Source organism: Stegostoma tigrinum, chromosome 2, assembly GCF_030684315.1.
Source record: "Stegostoma tigrinum isolate sSteTig4 chromosome 2, sSteTig4.hap1, whole genome shotgun sequence".
Classification (NCBI taxonomy): domain Eukaryota; kingdom Metazoa; phylum Chordata; class Chondrichthyes; order Orectolobiformes; family Stegostomatidae; genus Stegostoma; species Stegostoma tigrinum.
This window is the reverse complement of record NC_081355.1, coordinates 84,547,296-84,565,066: the sequence shown is the minus strand read 5'-3', so window position 1 is coordinate 84,565,066 and position 17,771 is coordinate 84,547,296. Positions and strand designations below refer to the sequence as shown.

Sequence of the window (17,771 nt, the reverse complement as noted above, 5' to 3'; positions counted from 1 at the left end):
ATCCTTAGACTGCACCTTCCAAGCCGACAACCACTTCCAGTTAGTAAACCAGATATGGGCAGTTGATACCTGGAAACCCCAGTACCTACAAATTCCTCTCCAAGCCAGTCACCATCTTGACGTGGAAATATATCGATGTTCCTTCACAGTTGCTGGGTCAAAACCTTGGAATTCCCTCCCTACAGGCTTTTTGGATCACCCGCAGCACATGAACTGCAGCATTCAAGAAGGCAGCTCAGCACTACTTCGAGGGCAACTGGGGACAGTTGCCCAAATCTCTCAAAAGAATTTTAAAAAACATTCCTTAAAACTGAAAGAATTGCAGATGCTGTAAATCAGTGGGAGAAAAAAAAAACAAGATGCTGGAAAAGCTCAGCAGGTCTGGCAGCATCTGTGAAGAAAAATCCTTAGCTCCTACATTTAAAAGACACGTAGACAGGCACATGAATAGGAAAGGTTAAGAAGTATATGGGTCAAACACAGGCAGATGGGTCTAGTTTAGTTTGGCAAACTTGGTTGGCATGGACGAATTGGACCCAAGGCTCCGATTCTGTGCTGTATGACCAAAACTGACCTAACACCACCACCTTTGTGACTTGGTATCATGCTTTGTTTTATAATCTTCTTATGAAGAACATTAGATAGGCACTTGAAGGCTGGTACAATGTACAAGGTAGATCTTAGTAGGATAATAGATCGGCACAACGTCGTGGGCCGAAGGGCCTGTACTCTGCTGTACTGTCCTGTGATCTATTTCTGTGAAGCACCTTGGGATATTTGTGTTAAACATGACCTAAATTGTTTGTTAAGGATCACCATTTCTAAGGCTGCAGCTGTTCTCAAAAGACAGTTAGAAATTAGATTTAAATGTGGTCTTGCCAGCATCATCCACGACCCCAAAATCAAAAGGTAAATATAACTAGAGAGGAATCGCTATACAACAAAGTGTAGAGCTGGATGAACACAGCAGGCCAAACAGCATCTTAGGAGCAGACAAGCTGATGTTTCGGACCTAGATCCTCCTTCAGAAATGAGGGAGGGGGACAGGGTTCTGAAATAAATAGAGAGAGAGGGGGAGGCGGATCGAAGATGGATAGAGGAGATGATAGGTGGAAAGGAGACAGACAAGTTAAAGAGGCAGGGATAGAGCCTGTAGAGGTGAGTGTAGGTTGGGAGTGGATAGGTCAGTCTGGGGAGGACGGACAGGTCAAGGGGGTGGGATGAGGTTAGTAGAAAGGAAACGGGGGTGCGGCTTGAGGTGGGAGGAGAGGATAGGTGAGAGGAAGAACAGGTGAGGGAGGTGGGGTCGAGCTGGATGGCTATATCTTGGGTTTTCTCCAAGAACAAAAGAGCAATATTTGGATGAAATAAAAGATTTGTAAATGAAATACATAAAGGATTTACTGTAGCTGCCAATGGTCTTCATGAACCTTAACTTTGCATCATTCTTACTTTAGCATTCTGCTACAGTTGTATTACATTGTTCCTCAGAATAAACCAGTATTCAAACTGTGTGCCAGTGAGTTTTGTAATCAGCATTCTAGACAGATAGATGTGTGCAGACCGTGGGTTCAACATTGTTTTCAACATTTTTATTTGTGTATTGAGGTAGTCACCGGCATAGTGACTGAGTCAGATGGTCATAGGTTGGCTCTATTCCAACCTAAATTTAATATTTTGGCCAACATTGAGTGATTGTTGTGAGCATATAACCCTTGATAAGCATCACTGGAAAAGGTGTATCTGGTTAATTCATCTCTTGACAGTTATGCTGTTTCTGTGCATAAGTTGGCTTTCTTTGCGTTACGATGTACTTCATTCCCAGCAAAGCTCTTTGAATAAGCTGAGTTTATGCTAAGTGTCATCATAGATGGCCTTTCTTTAACAGTACAAAAAGTCTAAAGAGATAATGGGAACTGCAGATGCTGGGGAATCCAAGATAACAAAGTGTGGGGCTGGATGAACATAGCAGGCCAAGGAGCATCTCAGGAGCACAAAAGCTGATGTTTCGGGCCTAGACCCTTCTTCAGAGAGGGGTCTAGGCCCAAAACGTCCGCTTTTGTGCTCTTGAGATGCTGCTTGGCCTGCTTTGTTCATCCAGCTCCACACTTTGTCAACTTGAAAGTGAATTGAATTGAAATAGCTTCATTGTCACAGGTACTCAAAGGAGTATGGTGAAAAGTTTATATGACACAACTTAAAGCATTGTTAATAGACTCGGCCTTTTGGCTGAGACCAGGTGTTGTTTTTGGCCTTTTGGCTGTGACCGCTTAGTGGCGCTATAAGTGCTGGGCTTTTGCTTCAGTGACGGTGATGTTTGAGTGAGGTTTTGGGATCGTTTCTGGTCTTGGTGTGGAAGGAAAGCCAACGTGAGAAAAATAGATAATAGAAAGTCATGCTACTTAGCATTGGTGGAGGAGGGGATGGATGCTTGTTTATGTGGCACCACTCAGTGGGCTGCTTTGTCCTGGATGGTGTCAAGCTTCTTGTTTGAGCTACACCCATCCAGGCAAATGGGGAGTATTCCAGTACATACCTGACTTGTCCATCATCTACAAGGTACAGGTTTTGGGGAGTCAGAAGCTGAGTTACTCACCGCAGTATTCCTAGCTTCTCATCTGCTCTAGTAGCCACAGTGTTAATGTAGTGAGTCGAGTTGAGTTTCTGGTCAACGATAAAACCCACCCCCTGCCAGAATGTTGTTAGTAGTGGATTCAATAGTGGTAACATCACTGAATTTCAAGTGGTGGTTAGAATGTCTGTTTTGGCAATGGATTTGTGTGTTGCAGATGTGACAGAGCCAATTGCAAGATCCATCCATTAAAATTATATTCAAGGCCTAATTAATTGAGCTGCTATTGTTTAAGTCCACTGTTCAGTTTGCTAATAATTTCATTGCTTTTCCGAAGAGTGCAGAGAAATATTTCTGTTCTGCTGCAGCTGCTGAGCTGTCCTGTTTAGCTCCCATTCCAAACAATTACTCATCCTTCTGCTTGTGGTGTGACTAAACTTTTGCAAGTTCGTACCAAGTAGGATTACTAATAACACACACGGTTATTAAATTTTAAGGATTAATTCCCAGTTACTATAGCAACAAGTGTAAAAGTAGTGCGGTAGTTTCAATCGGACAGTGTTTGACTCTTTTACAATGTGTGTGAACTTTATAAATTGCCATGCTTTAGGTTTTGTTGCTTGCTTACATGTTTTTCAGTTAATGTTAATTTGATTAAACAATTTACTTAATTTACAGCATGAAAACATTTCCTTTGAAGATAGAAGTACTTCGTTGAAAGTTGTAAGCGCTGCATTTTTTTTAGACTTTCCAAAATTTTTTGGTATTGTTTCTAATTATACCTTTGATAACTGTTGAACTGGGACAGTTTGACAATCATTTCTGTGAATCATTAGTATAAATAAAGCAAATACTGGTGCAGTGTCTGATAATTGGCAATTTTGGTGTGGAATATACATCAAAGTTTGGATCACGTCTTTTTTTTAGAAAAGTCGGAGCCTTAACCAATAGGAAACCAATTAAATCAAGTAAATAAGTTTATTTTTATATTAAAAAATGTGAAGAAATAACTTTTGAAAACAATTACAAAAAGTAAAGCTGAGTTGTGGGCAGATCTAGAGTTGCTCAAAATGTGGGAAGAGACTAGTGATCAAAGACAAGAATAGTCAGGCTAAAGCAACATCATTCAAAGTCAGAAGTTACATGATGCTAGGTTATAGTCCAACAGGTTTATTTTAAATCGTAGGCTTTTGGAGTGCTGTTGCTTTGTCAGTTGGAATGGAGGGAAGTGCACAGGCACAGAATTTGCTTAGCTGTGATGATCCCAAAGCTTTCCACTTCTTTCTTTTCTGATGACTTGGTTCGGTCTTAATAAATTGTAGCCTTGTTTCTATCTTTGATAATCTCAACTGTCCAAATAAATTAAGATGTTAAAAAGCCTCTGGTTCTGTTTGGTATTTTCACTCTGTTTTGAACTGCAGGATTTTTTGTGGTACCCAGAGGTAAACAACTCCATGAAGGATTGTTTTAAAGCTTGGACTGAGGTATGTATGATAAAACTCTTCAATGTTGAAAAGTAATGGGGGAAATTATTTTATAAATAATGGCACAGCTATTTATACCACATGAGAAAAAGGGTGCTGATTAGTTGACCTGTTTTCTGGAATTGGCCGAGGCATTCTCCGAGGCAACACAGAGAATGATATATTTTCAGAGAATGAATCTCTGTATCTGTATGAATGTATTTTCATAGGTTTCCATGAAAGCTGAGTTTTTGATGGAATGAGTGATACAGTATGAAGTTATGGAAAAGACCAAACCCCTCAAATACATTAAGGAAAGAGACTCTAATTTTTACCTTTCTTAAAGGCAAACGTAAGGTGCTGTGTGCCAGATGTAATTCGAACAGTCACACTATTTAGCTTTAAGAAAAACATGGTAATTTCTTACATCCAACTAAAATAGAAATTTTTAAAAAAGTACAATGGGTATGTCTAACTTTACTGGAAAGCTTAACAGAATAATAAATTTATTTAACTTCTAAACAGCAATTCTTCCAATATAATAACAAACAATAAACATTCCCTTGGCAAAGGCAAATTCCATAAAATAGGTTGTTTCACATGCGATGTTTCTCCAGTCCAGGAGAAAACAACACCAAGAGAAAATTCTAACAGAGAACTCCAGCTTTTTGGTGTGGCAGAGAGAGATAAACAGCTTCCACAGCCAACTTCAAAACCTCAACCACTACAGAAAGCTAAACTAATACTCCATTGTTCTAACTTTTTTTTTAAATAAGAAAAACACCTCAAACATGTCTCAAGTTGTTTGTTTGCTTGGATGAAACAATTCTGTATCTCTGGCTCCAAACCTCTCTCAAAAAATCCAAGACAAAATACCATAAGTGCTATAAATACCAAAATACTATTAAAGTCATTATATTGTCACAATGCTCCATGTATATTTCCTTTCATGATGTTTGAAACCGCAGTTGTGTGTAAGGATTTTCTTATTTTAAAATGTTTCATTCTGTGCTACAGTTTCTTTTGGAATGAAGCAGTCTAATGACCTCCCTTTCCCACAATATACTAGTTGAGAAATCTGTCAGTGGGTTCCAGCCATGTTAGTAACAAGCCTACTTTTCTCAGGTAATGGGCACATCGGGATTAAAGATTGCTTTATCATCACTCTGGCAGCCATTTGCAATTTTTCAGTCTTAGCACAGAAGTAGAGTCCAGTAATACTATTCTGTCAGACAGTGACCATCCAGGTCATATTATTGCTACCCAGTGAACAGACTTGCAAATGGGCTTTTGGACTGAAAAGTACCTGGTCTGTTTTAATTATTCTGAAAAGGTCAAGCTGTCAAAAATTTGATCAACCAGTTAAAAAAGCCATTTCATGCCACTACAATGCAACGAGTATGAGAGTGGTAGTTTCTACTAAGACGATGCCACCAATCCAGAAAGATATTCTGACCATGAAACAATTGAGCAGTGTCATATGAGAATTTTAGGACCAATACGATGCTAATTACATGGGCTGTGTGCACAAATAATTGGATGATCAAATCAAACGATGCAGCTCCAACTGTTTGTGATAAGCAGAATGCCGTATACCAGCCCATACTTACACAAACCAAAACAATCAATTGTCACATGACATCTATCCTTGACAATACTTGATAAACAATCTTGAGTGAGTTAATAGCTAGACTAATAATCTATTTAAGGTAATCACATGAGGTCATACTGTATCTTCTTATGCTTTCCAGAAGCAATGCATATGCATACACCAAGGACATGTCCACAAGTGAAAGAAATCTGTTCAAGCCTTGCATTTCTTTAAAAATCATTCAGATGCAAGGGGGCTGTTAGTTACCCATTACTTTATCCATGGCAACACCTGGGACAATCAGAATCAACTTGCCAAGAAATCAGCCTCCTTTGTCTCAATGGTATAAGTTGTTGTGATAATTTGAAATGCACGTGTTTGCTATTTTAACTGCAAGACAAAGCTTCTACATCTTTTTTCAGCAATATTTAAGCTTTGTACTACCAAGCAATAGATTTAAGATTTGACGTATTAATAACTGACTAGCTAATCAGCTTAATTCATACTGCAGTTTCCTTCAGCTAGTACAGAAAGTAGGCAGTTTTCAATTGACTAGCATCACCCATGAAACTTTCTCACATGTTAACGTTTGTATTAAAAGTTATTTCTCTTGATCAGTGCGTTCTCTTGTATTCCAATGCTTCAAGTTCACTTGAACCTCACACAAATAGCATCAGCTTCTGAAATGATTTCTCCACTCAAACCTTCTCAGTCACTTTCTGGTGTTACGTTCCATCTTCAGTTTTCTCCTATTCGTTGACCATATGTTATTTGTTGGAATTACAAATATGGCACCATTTTCAGTGTGCCTGATTCCATCATATTTTACTCCAAGCTATATTGTCAGTCTAGATGAGATGTCAAGTATAACTGTTGACAGGATCAAAGCAATTATGCATAGCACCACTCTGCCCTGAAGTATCCTTCACTTGCATTCATTGGGTTGTACTCAGACTCCTAGGAAAACCAGTGAATTATTCCCGCCATATTTTTGTTTGACCTTGGTCTGAGCTTTTACTTCTCCATCTGGATTTGTAGCAAAGCTATTCTAATATCACAGGCTTACACCCAAATCTTATTTTCACTGCTGCTCCAACTTTAATCTACGCTTTCATTTTAGAGTTTGTTTTCTTAAATGTACTTTTGACTGTTCTGCTTGACTTAATCTAGCCAGATTGGACAAGAACTGTTGAAGTTCTTGTTCGTCTTATGTCTTCACTTTACTAACTTTGTGAACCCCAGGAAATTGATTTCAAGATTTTTGTTGTCCTATTTGACTTTCTCCAAAAAGTTGGCGTGCCACGTCTGGGAAATATTCCCCAGCTTATGGTATCTTGATTCCTCACCCATATCTCCTGAATCCTCAACTATATCACTAGAATCATTTCCCTCACCTCTAAATCCTTCTATTCCCACTGAATGTCTGCCCCTAGCTTCTGTAAAGCTCTGTGATGTTCTTTTATGGTTAAATCATAAAATTATAATGGTATCAGCATAGAAGTATACCATATAGCCTGTCATGTCTATTTTAACATTCTGCAATAAAAAGCTGTTCACTCATTCACACCCTTTTCCCAAAGCTTGTAAATGTTCTGTCTTTGCGATGCTTATCCAGCTCCCTTTTGAAAACTACAATTTGCTCTGCTCCCACCATACTCCTAATGTATTCCCATTCCTAATCACTCCTCTGCATAAGTAAATATTTTCTTATGTCATTATTTGGTCTTCTGTTTCCTGCTTCAGTATGGTTCCTGACGTTTTTGGCAAGGAGAACAGTTATAGATAGACTAGTCATGATGTTGAGCACCTCTAAACATAATTTAAATTGTGCCATTGACAGCTGAAAATTTTGAGGATTTTGTTGTGTCCACATTTGTTTAAAAATTTTGTTTTGTGTTTGTATAATCCATCTAGAATTGCGAGAGATCATATGTACCTGTATAATTAAAAGTATTGAATCATGCATAAACAAAATGAATTGGGAGAAATGTTCTGTGTCTTTGAAATAAAGTATTGCTTGTGTGTGAATGAAAACGAGTAAAAGAAGGGATATTATAAACAACACCCATGACGTTTGTTCTTCCTTCAACTTCATTCTGATCAGTCAGACCATGCAACCATCACCTCGCCTCTCCAAGCATTTTTTCACTTTCTCCAGCTCTGTTAGATAGTCCAACCATGTTCTATTCCAGGAGGATAGATTTTGAACGATGGAACTAGAATCAATATTCTCTCACTTTTATTTAGCATAAAACATTGTAAACAAATGCATGACCCAACAAACACAGTTAGCTTGTGCTTGTGGGACATTGGAATGAATTTCTAGACAATAACAATTAGTCTGCATATTATTAAACATTAATACATATTCTATTAATATACAGTTGACACTAATCCATCAGAGACATGGATATTCATTCTAACTTCTGTGTTTATGCTGATCACAAACAGATCTATCACTTGACCAAATTTCCGTACTTGCAAGCACTTCAATGTTTAGATTTCTTGTATGATGCTTTCATGGTGAGCTGTCACAGTTTCTTTAGTGTCCATCGAGGAAATCAGTCATTGTTTTTGCCATCTCTCGTCATCACCAATTTATGCTGATTTATTTTCTTTCACGTTCTCTCACTGAAATGCTGCCTTTCCTTGGCAGTTTGCACTTGTGCCCTCATGTTACCCAACTCTCTTCTGCCTCTGTCTCTCAATCCTTACCACTGACTGAAAAACACATTGCTCGACCATTGTCCAGAATTGAATGAGCATAACATTTCTCAAACCAAATACCAGATAGATTGAAGCTATCGTCTTTGAACACTCCCTAAAAGCTTTCTGCCTCCCAAACTTTTTTCGGAGGTGACACCATTTTAATGGCTCAGACTTTGAGATGCCAAAGTGGAAGTGAGGAAAGGTGGTGTGAGTGGTTGACCAGTAGGTGCAGCAGGCTGGTGATAAACATTTTTAATGGGCTCTTCTTACTATGAACAGATATATATGCTAATCTGGCACAGTGAATTCTTAGAGATAGCATTGTTGCCTGATTAGCTTACTTTATTTGTTCTTTGGAGTCATCTTCCCAAAAGGTCATGGAGCTCAACTTGTCTGTCCTTTTGCTGTCCTTATACGTTGCAATGGACTGCCTGTAGTTGACCTGTCATTCATTTTATCCTCTGTGTCTCTTTCCGGTGTTTTTTGTCAATCTTTGAATGAGGTCTGTCATCTGCTATACTGACATGACCAAAATATTATAAATTTCTGTTTTTATGTGTATTTATTTTCCCTCAACCAATTTCTAGTGTTTAGTTATGAGCCAATGTTTGTGTAGGGTATGTGGAACATCCTCCTCCATGTCCACATCTTGAATAAATTCATCTTGTCAAGAGACTCTTTGCAATCCGTCATTTGTTCATGTTAGCTATGGAAAACTCAATGCAGATTCTCTGAGCTTTGTGCCCAGAAATCATCAATTTTAGGCTGCATCTTATTAACCTAATACAAGAGTGAAAAGTGTACAGAGATGGTAGGAATTGCCGATGCTGGAGAATCTGATATAACAAGGCGTACAGCTGAATGAACACAGCAAGCTGAGCAGGAAAGGTGATGTTTCAGGTCTGGACCCTTCTTCATAAATGGGGGAGGGGAAGGGGATTCTGAAATAAATCGAGAGATGGGGAGGCCGGTGGAAAATGGATAAAGGAGCAGGTGGGTGGAGAGGACACAGGTCCCTTTTACTTAACCTCCCAGAATGCTTCAGAAATTTAGTTTAGCATCTTTGATCATGATTCTATTATTGTTTCCCCTCTTGCCATCTTTTTTTCTTATTGTATGCTAAGAACCTTTCTTCGCTGTCTTAATTGTACCATAATTTTCCTTTCTTTCACTTTCAGCATGGATGTATGCTAATTCACTACAAAACTGTAACTATTATTTTTCTTCACAGGGTGCTCGTCTAAAACCCCATCTTATTGTGGTTGGTGCTGCTACAGTAAGTTAATTTTCTCTAAGGTTGGAATATTTTGCAGAGTTCCTCACCAGGTTTGCATTTCAAACAAATGTTTGTTTGCTTATAGTGGTCGATTAAGATACATAATGGGAGTATGGAAGCTCTCAGCCAGTACAAAACCAATCTTACATTACTTACACCTCTTCTGCAGAAGTTAGCAGAAACTAATGACATCTATTGGGTCCTCCAAGGTAAAGCTTTCCTTATCGTATGTTTTTTAAATTATTCTAAGCTTTCTACATTCTGTAGATTCTGAGATTTTAATTTGACTTGTGAAGTCAATTTTATATTTTTTTTAGATCCAGTGTATGAAGATTTGCTGAGTGAGAACAGAAAGATGATCACTAATCAGAGGATTGGTTTATACAATGATGTGACTTTAAGCATTTTGAACAGCAGTGCCAGAAGTACGGCAGCCAAGGTCAAGATACTCAGAGCTTCCAAATTAATTGCAGAAGAAACCATTGCAGGATCTTTAGATGGCTTGCATTTACCTGAAACCACTAGAGATATAGTAGGTAACTTTGAAACAATAATTATAAATGCATGCGAATGTTACCACAACTTGCACTTAGATGAAAACGCTATAAACCACTGGTTTTGGCTGCCCCTTTGCACATTTAATAGGAGGAAAATATAGTGAATAAATTGTTAGCAAATTCAGTTTTGAATAGATTATTTGGGTTTGGGTATTCCAAATCTGTTGGTCAGTTGGAGGGAGAACAGATATTTCTTAAACGAGAATTGTTTTTTTTCCTAATAAAAAGGAAATCATCCACAATAACGTTTTGAAATATAAATGGTAGTCTGTCATCTGTATTCAATGTGATGTTGCTTATTGTTCTGATGAACAATTGTAGCCCTTCAAATGTTAACTCCGTTTCACACCCTGCATATGTCATGAGACCTGTAGATTCCAGCATTGTCCATTTTTTTAAGTTTGGATGAAGCAATTGTTGGGTGAATTTGCCATGTTAGTATAGACTAAAGAGAGGGAGGAAGGAGAAAAAATGGTGGACCTGAAGAAGATGGACAGATTTGAGCCAGAATGAAGTTTGGGAGATTGCAAGTTTTAACTATATGTTGGGAGTTGGTCTTAAGGTATGGCAGGAGATTATGACCATTCGTAGCAGATTAGCCTGAAAGAAAAGTCTTGTCTTTTGTGGTCTACAACAGAACTGGAAACATACTTGCCCGGTGGATCAAGCACTTCTCAAAACCCTCATCTGAGTCCTGAGAAGTTCAACCTGCAGTGATTTTTCAAGTAACTGATGTACTAACCTGCTTCTTGGCTACACTATTGGTAAATTTCAGTTCTGAATTCTCTCTAATCTCATGCTTGGATGCCTGCATCGTTATGGAGGGGGTGTTGATGTTCGCCATTTGTGGTAACTCGGGAACTGAAGCAGTCTATATCCAAATGCAGCAAGACCTGAACAATAGAGGGTAATGGGAAACAATAGCCAGGTTTGGGCAGAAAAGTAGCAAGTAACATTTGTGCTATAAAAATGCCATCTCCAATAACAGACAATCTAAACACCACCCCATGACATTCAATGGTGTTACCATCACTGTGTATCCATCGTTGTCAACCTCCAGGATGTTGACGTTGTCCAGAAACTCAACTGGATTAACCATATAAATACAGCAGCTCTAATAAGCTAAGAATACTGAGGTGATTGACTCACGAACTGATCCGCAAAGCTTGCCTACCATGTACAAGGCACAATTCAGGAGTGTGATGGAATGCTCCACACTTTCCTGGAAGGATACAGCTTCAGCACACTAAAGAAGTTTATACTTTACAAGAGAAAGCGGCACACTAGATTGTCACAACATCCAGGTGCGTTCATTCTGTCCACACTGACACCCTGTAGCAGCAGTGTGTGCCATTACTAAGTGCACTGTGGAAATGCACCAGTGATCCTTAGGCATCGCCTTCCAAACTAGTGACTCACCATCTGGACAGACAAGCACAGCAAACAAATAGGTGGTGGTCATCCTGCAATATCCCCTCCAAGCCACTCGTCATCCTGTTTTGGAAATGGATCACTGTTACTTAGGCGTCACTAGGACTAAATCCTGGAATGCTTTACATAACTGCCTACAACACACAGATTCCAGTAGCTGAAGAAGACAGTTTACTGCTACCATCTCAAGGCCAAGTAGAAATGGGCAACCAATATTGGCCCAGTCAGTGACACCACTCACTGTGAATTAATATTTTTTAAAAAAGGTAGTTTTACTGAGTGGTGGCGCAAGATATTCACACCTCCTGAATACTGACCAAGCAGCTCCGAGATATCGTGCATATCCTGCACTCTGCCCTCACATCCCCTCCCGCCCCAAAAAAAAGAATCCCCCCTTGTCTTCACAATATCATCCCACCACCCAATGCATCCAATGTATCATTCTCCGCCATTTTGCCGCCTAAAATATGACCCCACAACCAGAGGTATTTTCCTCCCCACCCCTATCTGCCTTTCATAGGCACTGCTGTCTCTGTGACTCCCTCGTCGGCTCCACACTCCCCACTAACCCCACCAACCCTGGCACCTGTCCCTGCAATTGCAGGAAGTGCTACACCCGTTCCTACACCTCTCCCCTCACTTCCATTCAAGACAAAACAAACCTTCCATATCAGACAGTGGTTCACCTGTGCATCTGTCAGTTTGGTCCTCTGTATCCCAGTGTGGCCTCTCCAACGTCAGTGAGACCAAGCGTAGACTTGGAGACCGTTTTGTAGAGCATCTGCGCTCTGTACCCGACAAACCACACCTTCCCGGGTGCCAACCATTTTAACTCCTCCCCCCTCCTCTCTCCTCCCACCCCCACTCCCTGGGTGTCATGTCCATCCTAGGCTACCTCCAGTGTCACAAAGACACCACCAGAAACTGGAGAAGCAGCGCCTCATATTCTACCTCAGGAGCTTACAGCCTGATGGCCTAAATGTGGAGTTCACCAGTTTTAAAATCTCCCACCCCGCCCCCTCATTCCCATGGCCAACTTGCCCCACCTGTCTGCCCCTCCTCTTTCTATTTATTTCGGAGCTCCCTTCTCCCTCCCCGTTTCTAGCGAAGGGTCCCGATCAAAACATCAACTTTCCTACTCCTGTGTTGACTGTCCTGGTGTATTCTTCCAGCTCCATACTGTGTTACATTCTTCAAGCAGTTGTTGGTAATGGTGGATGGGCTGTTGATCTTTGAGATGAGGAGGTGTTAGGAGTTCCCGTTTGTAAATGTTTATATTTCAGGCTGTACTTAACTCCATACAAGGATGGAGTTGAGAATTTAGAAGACAGTCTAGATAGAAATAGACATTTGCTTGGCTATAAGCCCCATGTAAGTCATGTTCTGTTGGAGATGGATTTTGAAAGGGGAACAAGCCAGTGCAATATCAGAGGTTTTCAAATATCTCTGAATCTCTCCATCAGAAACTTACACAAGAATCTGGAAAAATAGCTGCCTCTACCTTTTCTGCTGTCCTGTACATGAAGCAGAGAAAATGATGGCCCTAATAAAAACCAAAAGAACTGTAAATCAGGAGCCAAGGCAGAAGTTGCTGGAAAAGCTCAGCAGGTCTGGCAACACCTGTGAAGAAAAATCAGTTAATGCTTTTTTTGGTCTGATCACCCTTCCTCAGAACTGACAGTAGCTAGGAAATTGTTAGTTTATATGTAGAAGATAGAGTGGGGGCTTGGGGTAAGAACTTAACGATGGGTGGGGATAGAGCCCAAAGAGAAAAAGAACAGATGGACAGACAAAGGAGTTGGTAACAATCTGGCTAGGAGGGTGAATAACTGTTAATGGAAACTGTTTGTGGCTCACAGTAGGAATCTAATAACGAGGCCTGGCATGTCGGTCAGGGGCTAGGACATGGGAGGGTTCAGGCCCGAAAATTATTGAACTTAATATTGAGTCCGGAGGGCTGCAGAACCCCCAAGTGGAAAATGAGGCATTGTTCTTCCAGCTTACACTGAGCTTTGCTGGAACACTGCAGTAAGCCTGAACAGATGTTGACCAGGGAACAAGGTGGTGTGTTAAAATGGCAGGCATGTGGAAGCTCGGTCTTTTCTGCGAAGCAGTCTATGCTTTGTTCCAAAATGTAGAGAAGATCACATTGTGAGCAGCGAATGCAGTAGACTAGATTGTAGGAAGTGGAGATGAAGTGCTACTTCACCTAGAAGCTATGTTTAGGCCCTTGGATACTGGGGAGGGAGGAGGTAAGTGAGCAGGTGTTACACCTTTTGATGATTGCAGGGAATGGTGCCCTGGGGCTTTGGAGGGGTTGTTGGGACTAAAGGAAGAGTGGATCAGGGTGGCTGGGAGGAAATGGCCCCTGCAGAAGGCAGACAAGGGAGGGGAGGGGAATAAGCGTCTGGTGGTGGCATCTCGCTCGAGATGGCGGAAATTGTGACTGATGATCTTCTGGATGTGGATGCTGGTGGGGTGGTAGGAGGGAAGAGAGTGGGCGGGTCGCAAGTGCAGAAGATAGATCGGATCTGGTTAAAGGCCCTGTTGACAACAGTGCTGGGGGATTCTCAGTTGAGGAAGCAAGTGTACATTTCAGGTTTTCAACCCTTCTGGTTATCATGCAAAATGTGGTTAGAACCTATGCTCAGATTGCAGAGACTACATTCATAAGGATTTCATCAAGATTGGTTGCTCACCTAGCTTGTGTATTTAGAGGTAAGAGTCTCCTGTTTTTCCCACACCATGAAAGTCACTTTAAGGGTAAAATGTTCGTTTTCTTCTTCCTCAACGCAATAACTGTCAGGAACTGAGATTTTATTTTCACACTGGTCCTGGAAGATGATTGTTCATGATGTACAGTGAAAAGCTTAACCCAAAAAGATGATTTTCTATTAGTTAAATAGGGTTTTTTTTGTTGTGGAGTCCAGCAACATTATTACCTATTTAATAGTGTTTAAGACTATGTTGTTTTTAGTTTGCTTGTACTGTTAACATCTTAACTTGAAATCTTGTGTGATCCTTCCAGTCACCCACTGGAAATTCTAACATCTTTTTACAAATGAACAGTCTCTAGGCAATCACAACAGGATAATATATCAAAGACCTTTGGAAAGTCCAGATAAATTTCACCCTGTATTTACCACTTCCTGTCCATTACCTCCGAAGTATTCAATCAGTTTTGTTGAAGCAGAATTTTCCCTTTTAAAATCCATGTTTTATTCGTGATTGCATTTTTTCCTTTCAAGATATTATTCCATTCCCTTCTTTATTTAGAATTTCACTATTTTTGCTACCTTAAGGTACTGTGTCACCCTTCTTGGTATGGGAATTATGCCAGCTGTCTGCTGGTTCTCTGGCATAATAAGCATGACTTTTTCTAATTAAGTAAAAAGTAGTAATGCCTCTATCTATTCCCTGGAATCTTTTAAAGTATGTAGATGCAGCCTGCCTACATGAAAAACTCCTGTCCTGCGAGTTTTAATTTGGGAATGCATTACCTTTTTAACTTTCAGTATACTTAGCTGATTGCTCATCATTCAATGTCAAGTCTGTCTGTTATCTCCCTAGTAACTACCTAAGCTACATATTATTTAATAATTCTGCAATCTCTTGCTCATTGCCTCAAGTTTTGCTGCTCTCTCCTTTTTAATAATCCTCTTCCATTACATCATCTAGCTATAATATACTCTTCCCTTCACTTTACTTAACATACGAGGTTGACTGAGCTCGGTCTCTTTTCATTGGAGAAAAGGAGGAGGAGAGGGGACCTAATTGAGGTATACAAGATAATGAGAGGCATAGATAGAGTTGATAGCCAGAGACTATTTCCCAGGGCAGAAATGGCGAGCACGAGGGGTCATAGTTTTAAGCTGGTTGGTGGAAAGTATAGAGGGGATGTCAGAGGCAGGTTCTTTACGCAGAGTTGTGAGAGCATGGAATGCGTTGCCAGCTGCAGTTGTGGAAGCAAGGTCATTGGGGTCATTTAAGAGACTGCTGGACATGTATATGGTCACAGAAATTTGAGGCTGCATACATGAGGATCAATGGTCAGCACAACATTGTGGGCTGAAGGGCCTGTTCTGTGCTGTACTGTTCTATGTTCTATGTTCTATGTTCTATGTTCTATGTTCTATACACTTCTTTCCTAATCCCTACATTAAATGTTTTCCATTGTTGTTCTGTGTTGTTTGCTACCATACTTGCCCATTCTATTTTATCAACTTATGTTCCTATTCCTTAAAAGTAGCTCTTCTGTGGTCTGTTAGTCTGGTTTTCATCATACTTATCCTGCTATATCATAAGATTTTTTTGTGGTCACTATAGCCCACAAGTTTCCTCCGTGTACTTCTTTACCTACTCTGATTCATTCTCCATTATTAGATCTAATAGTGAATTATTGTTCTGAGGGGAGAAAATAGTCCTGTATACATTGTAGATATTTGATTCTCCTAGACGCTTCACCTGCCTCTGCGTATCCTCTGTGATTGTCCTATTTCTTTTACTCATGCCTTAATTTGTCTACATATTTCTTTTTACATGTCCATTTACTATTAAATGGTCTGTAGACTGAGCCGGTTGGAGTACCTGATTCTAATTATTGTATTTTCTGTTTCTGTCTCGCTAATAGCTGTGTCCCTTTATCTACTGCTATTGTTATCGCCAATAAGAATAGCTAATCTACCTCCCATTTTTGCCTTCGAAGTACATTGTACCCTGCCATGTCGAGTTCCTTGACTTGATGTTTCTATCACCATGAGCTAGGTTTTCCACTTAGGTCTGTTGATGTTCTCATGTCACTTATTAATGCCCATGATAGGGCCTTATTCCCAAAGCTGCTTATTCACAGCATGGGGAAACCCAGACCTTGCAGAAAGCCCAACAGCTTTAGCTGCATTAGCTGGCTTCAGTTAAAGGACGGTGATCTGTTTTGGGGACCCCATGTCTATTCAAGCAATCGCACCAATGGACTTCTCCTAACATCCATCAAACCTTGACTGAGACCCCAACCATGGATGTGGCTGGGTCCTTGATATCGTGGGTGTCAACAAACACAAATTCTGCAATCCAAGCAACTTTGTCAAACATGCTGTGCTGCATCATAATCTTGGTTCGTTTATTTATTTAGTTGAAGTCTGTATTCAATGTTTTGTAATTATTATCAAGTAACTTAATTAGTTAAACAAAAATTTTAAAACAGCACTTGCACTTCCCTGCTTTGTGTTTGTACTAATTTAGTTTCGAGAGGGGAGAAAAAAAATTAAAGCTCACCTACCTGCTTGAAGAATTTAGTTTATCTGGATTTCATCTCTCAGTTCTTATGCTTCTCAACTCAATCCATATTTTGTAGAAGACCAAAGCAGCACCCTTTCTCTCGCTTTGACTCATTCCGTTGTTCCCAAATTCCCTGATTTAAGAAAATACCTTGTTGGAGTATTCTCTGTCAAGCTGGATTTTGTACGTAAGAAAAAAAGACCTTATTTATAACAAATATCCCAAAATCTGAACTGTTGGAGAAACTATGCATGTTTGACAGCATGTATGGAAAGAAACAGTTAACACTTCAAGTTCAAGCTGTTTTTCAGAAGAGTCATATTGGTCTCAACATTAACTTTGTTTCTCTCATCACAGGTGTATCTGACCTGTTGAATTTCTCTATCAATTGTTTTCATATCTCCAAAATCCACAATACTTTGCTTTTATTCCACAAACCTGAGACAGTTGTGAACGATCATATAATTGGCTATAGCCAATACCAATTCTGCAGATACTACTGGCAAGAAGCTCATTTGCTACTGGCATAGCAGAAATAACTTTGCAAACTGGCAGCAGGTTGTTCATTTCTTCTGGATTCAACTAGGGGTAGGGACTAAAAATGGTCAGGTTTCATTTGATACCAATCCGATTTCAATCTGTCAGAATTGTTAGCTTTCTTTTCAGATTCTTGAGTTTCAGTTTTAATGTTTATAATCATTTGAACCTGCTGTATTGTACTGATACTTGTTTCTTTTTTAAAAAAAGCTGTTAATGAATCCAGATTGCAGTTTACATCCAAAGTGACATAATCTAATGATAGCTTATTTTGAAAATGAGAAAGGGACTTCTGTTTATTATCGCAACAAAAATTTCTCATTATCATTTGGTACAGTGTGCCACAATGCTATTCAGAGAT

At 39.8% G+C, this 17,771-nt stretch overlaps 1 protein-coding gene across 4 annotated transcripts in view; it reads left to right on the top strand.

Annotated features, from left to right (window-relative positions):
- The window catches only part of casd1 (CAS1 domain containing 1), a 114,988-nt gene that overhangs the window by 51,470 nt on the left and 45,747 nt on the right, over positions 1–17,771 (top strand). For 3 of the 4 annotated variants that reach the window (XM_059655160.1, XM_059655157.1, XM_048554811.2), the window contains 5 exons: positions 3,251–3,295; positions 3,994–4,056; positions 9,567–9,611; positions 9,697–9,820; positions 9,929–10,143. In XM_059655160.1, the coding sequence (XP_059511143.1) occupies positions 3,251–3,295; positions 3,994–4,056; positions 9,567–9,611; positions 9,697–9,820; positions 9,929–10,143 (492 nt within the window). Of the gene's footprint in view, positions 1–3,250; positions 3,296–3,993; positions 4,057–9,566; positions 9,612–9,696; positions 9,821–9,928; positions 10,148–17,771 lie in introns of those variants that run through there. The other variant, XM_048554829.2, reaches the window with a different exon arrangement.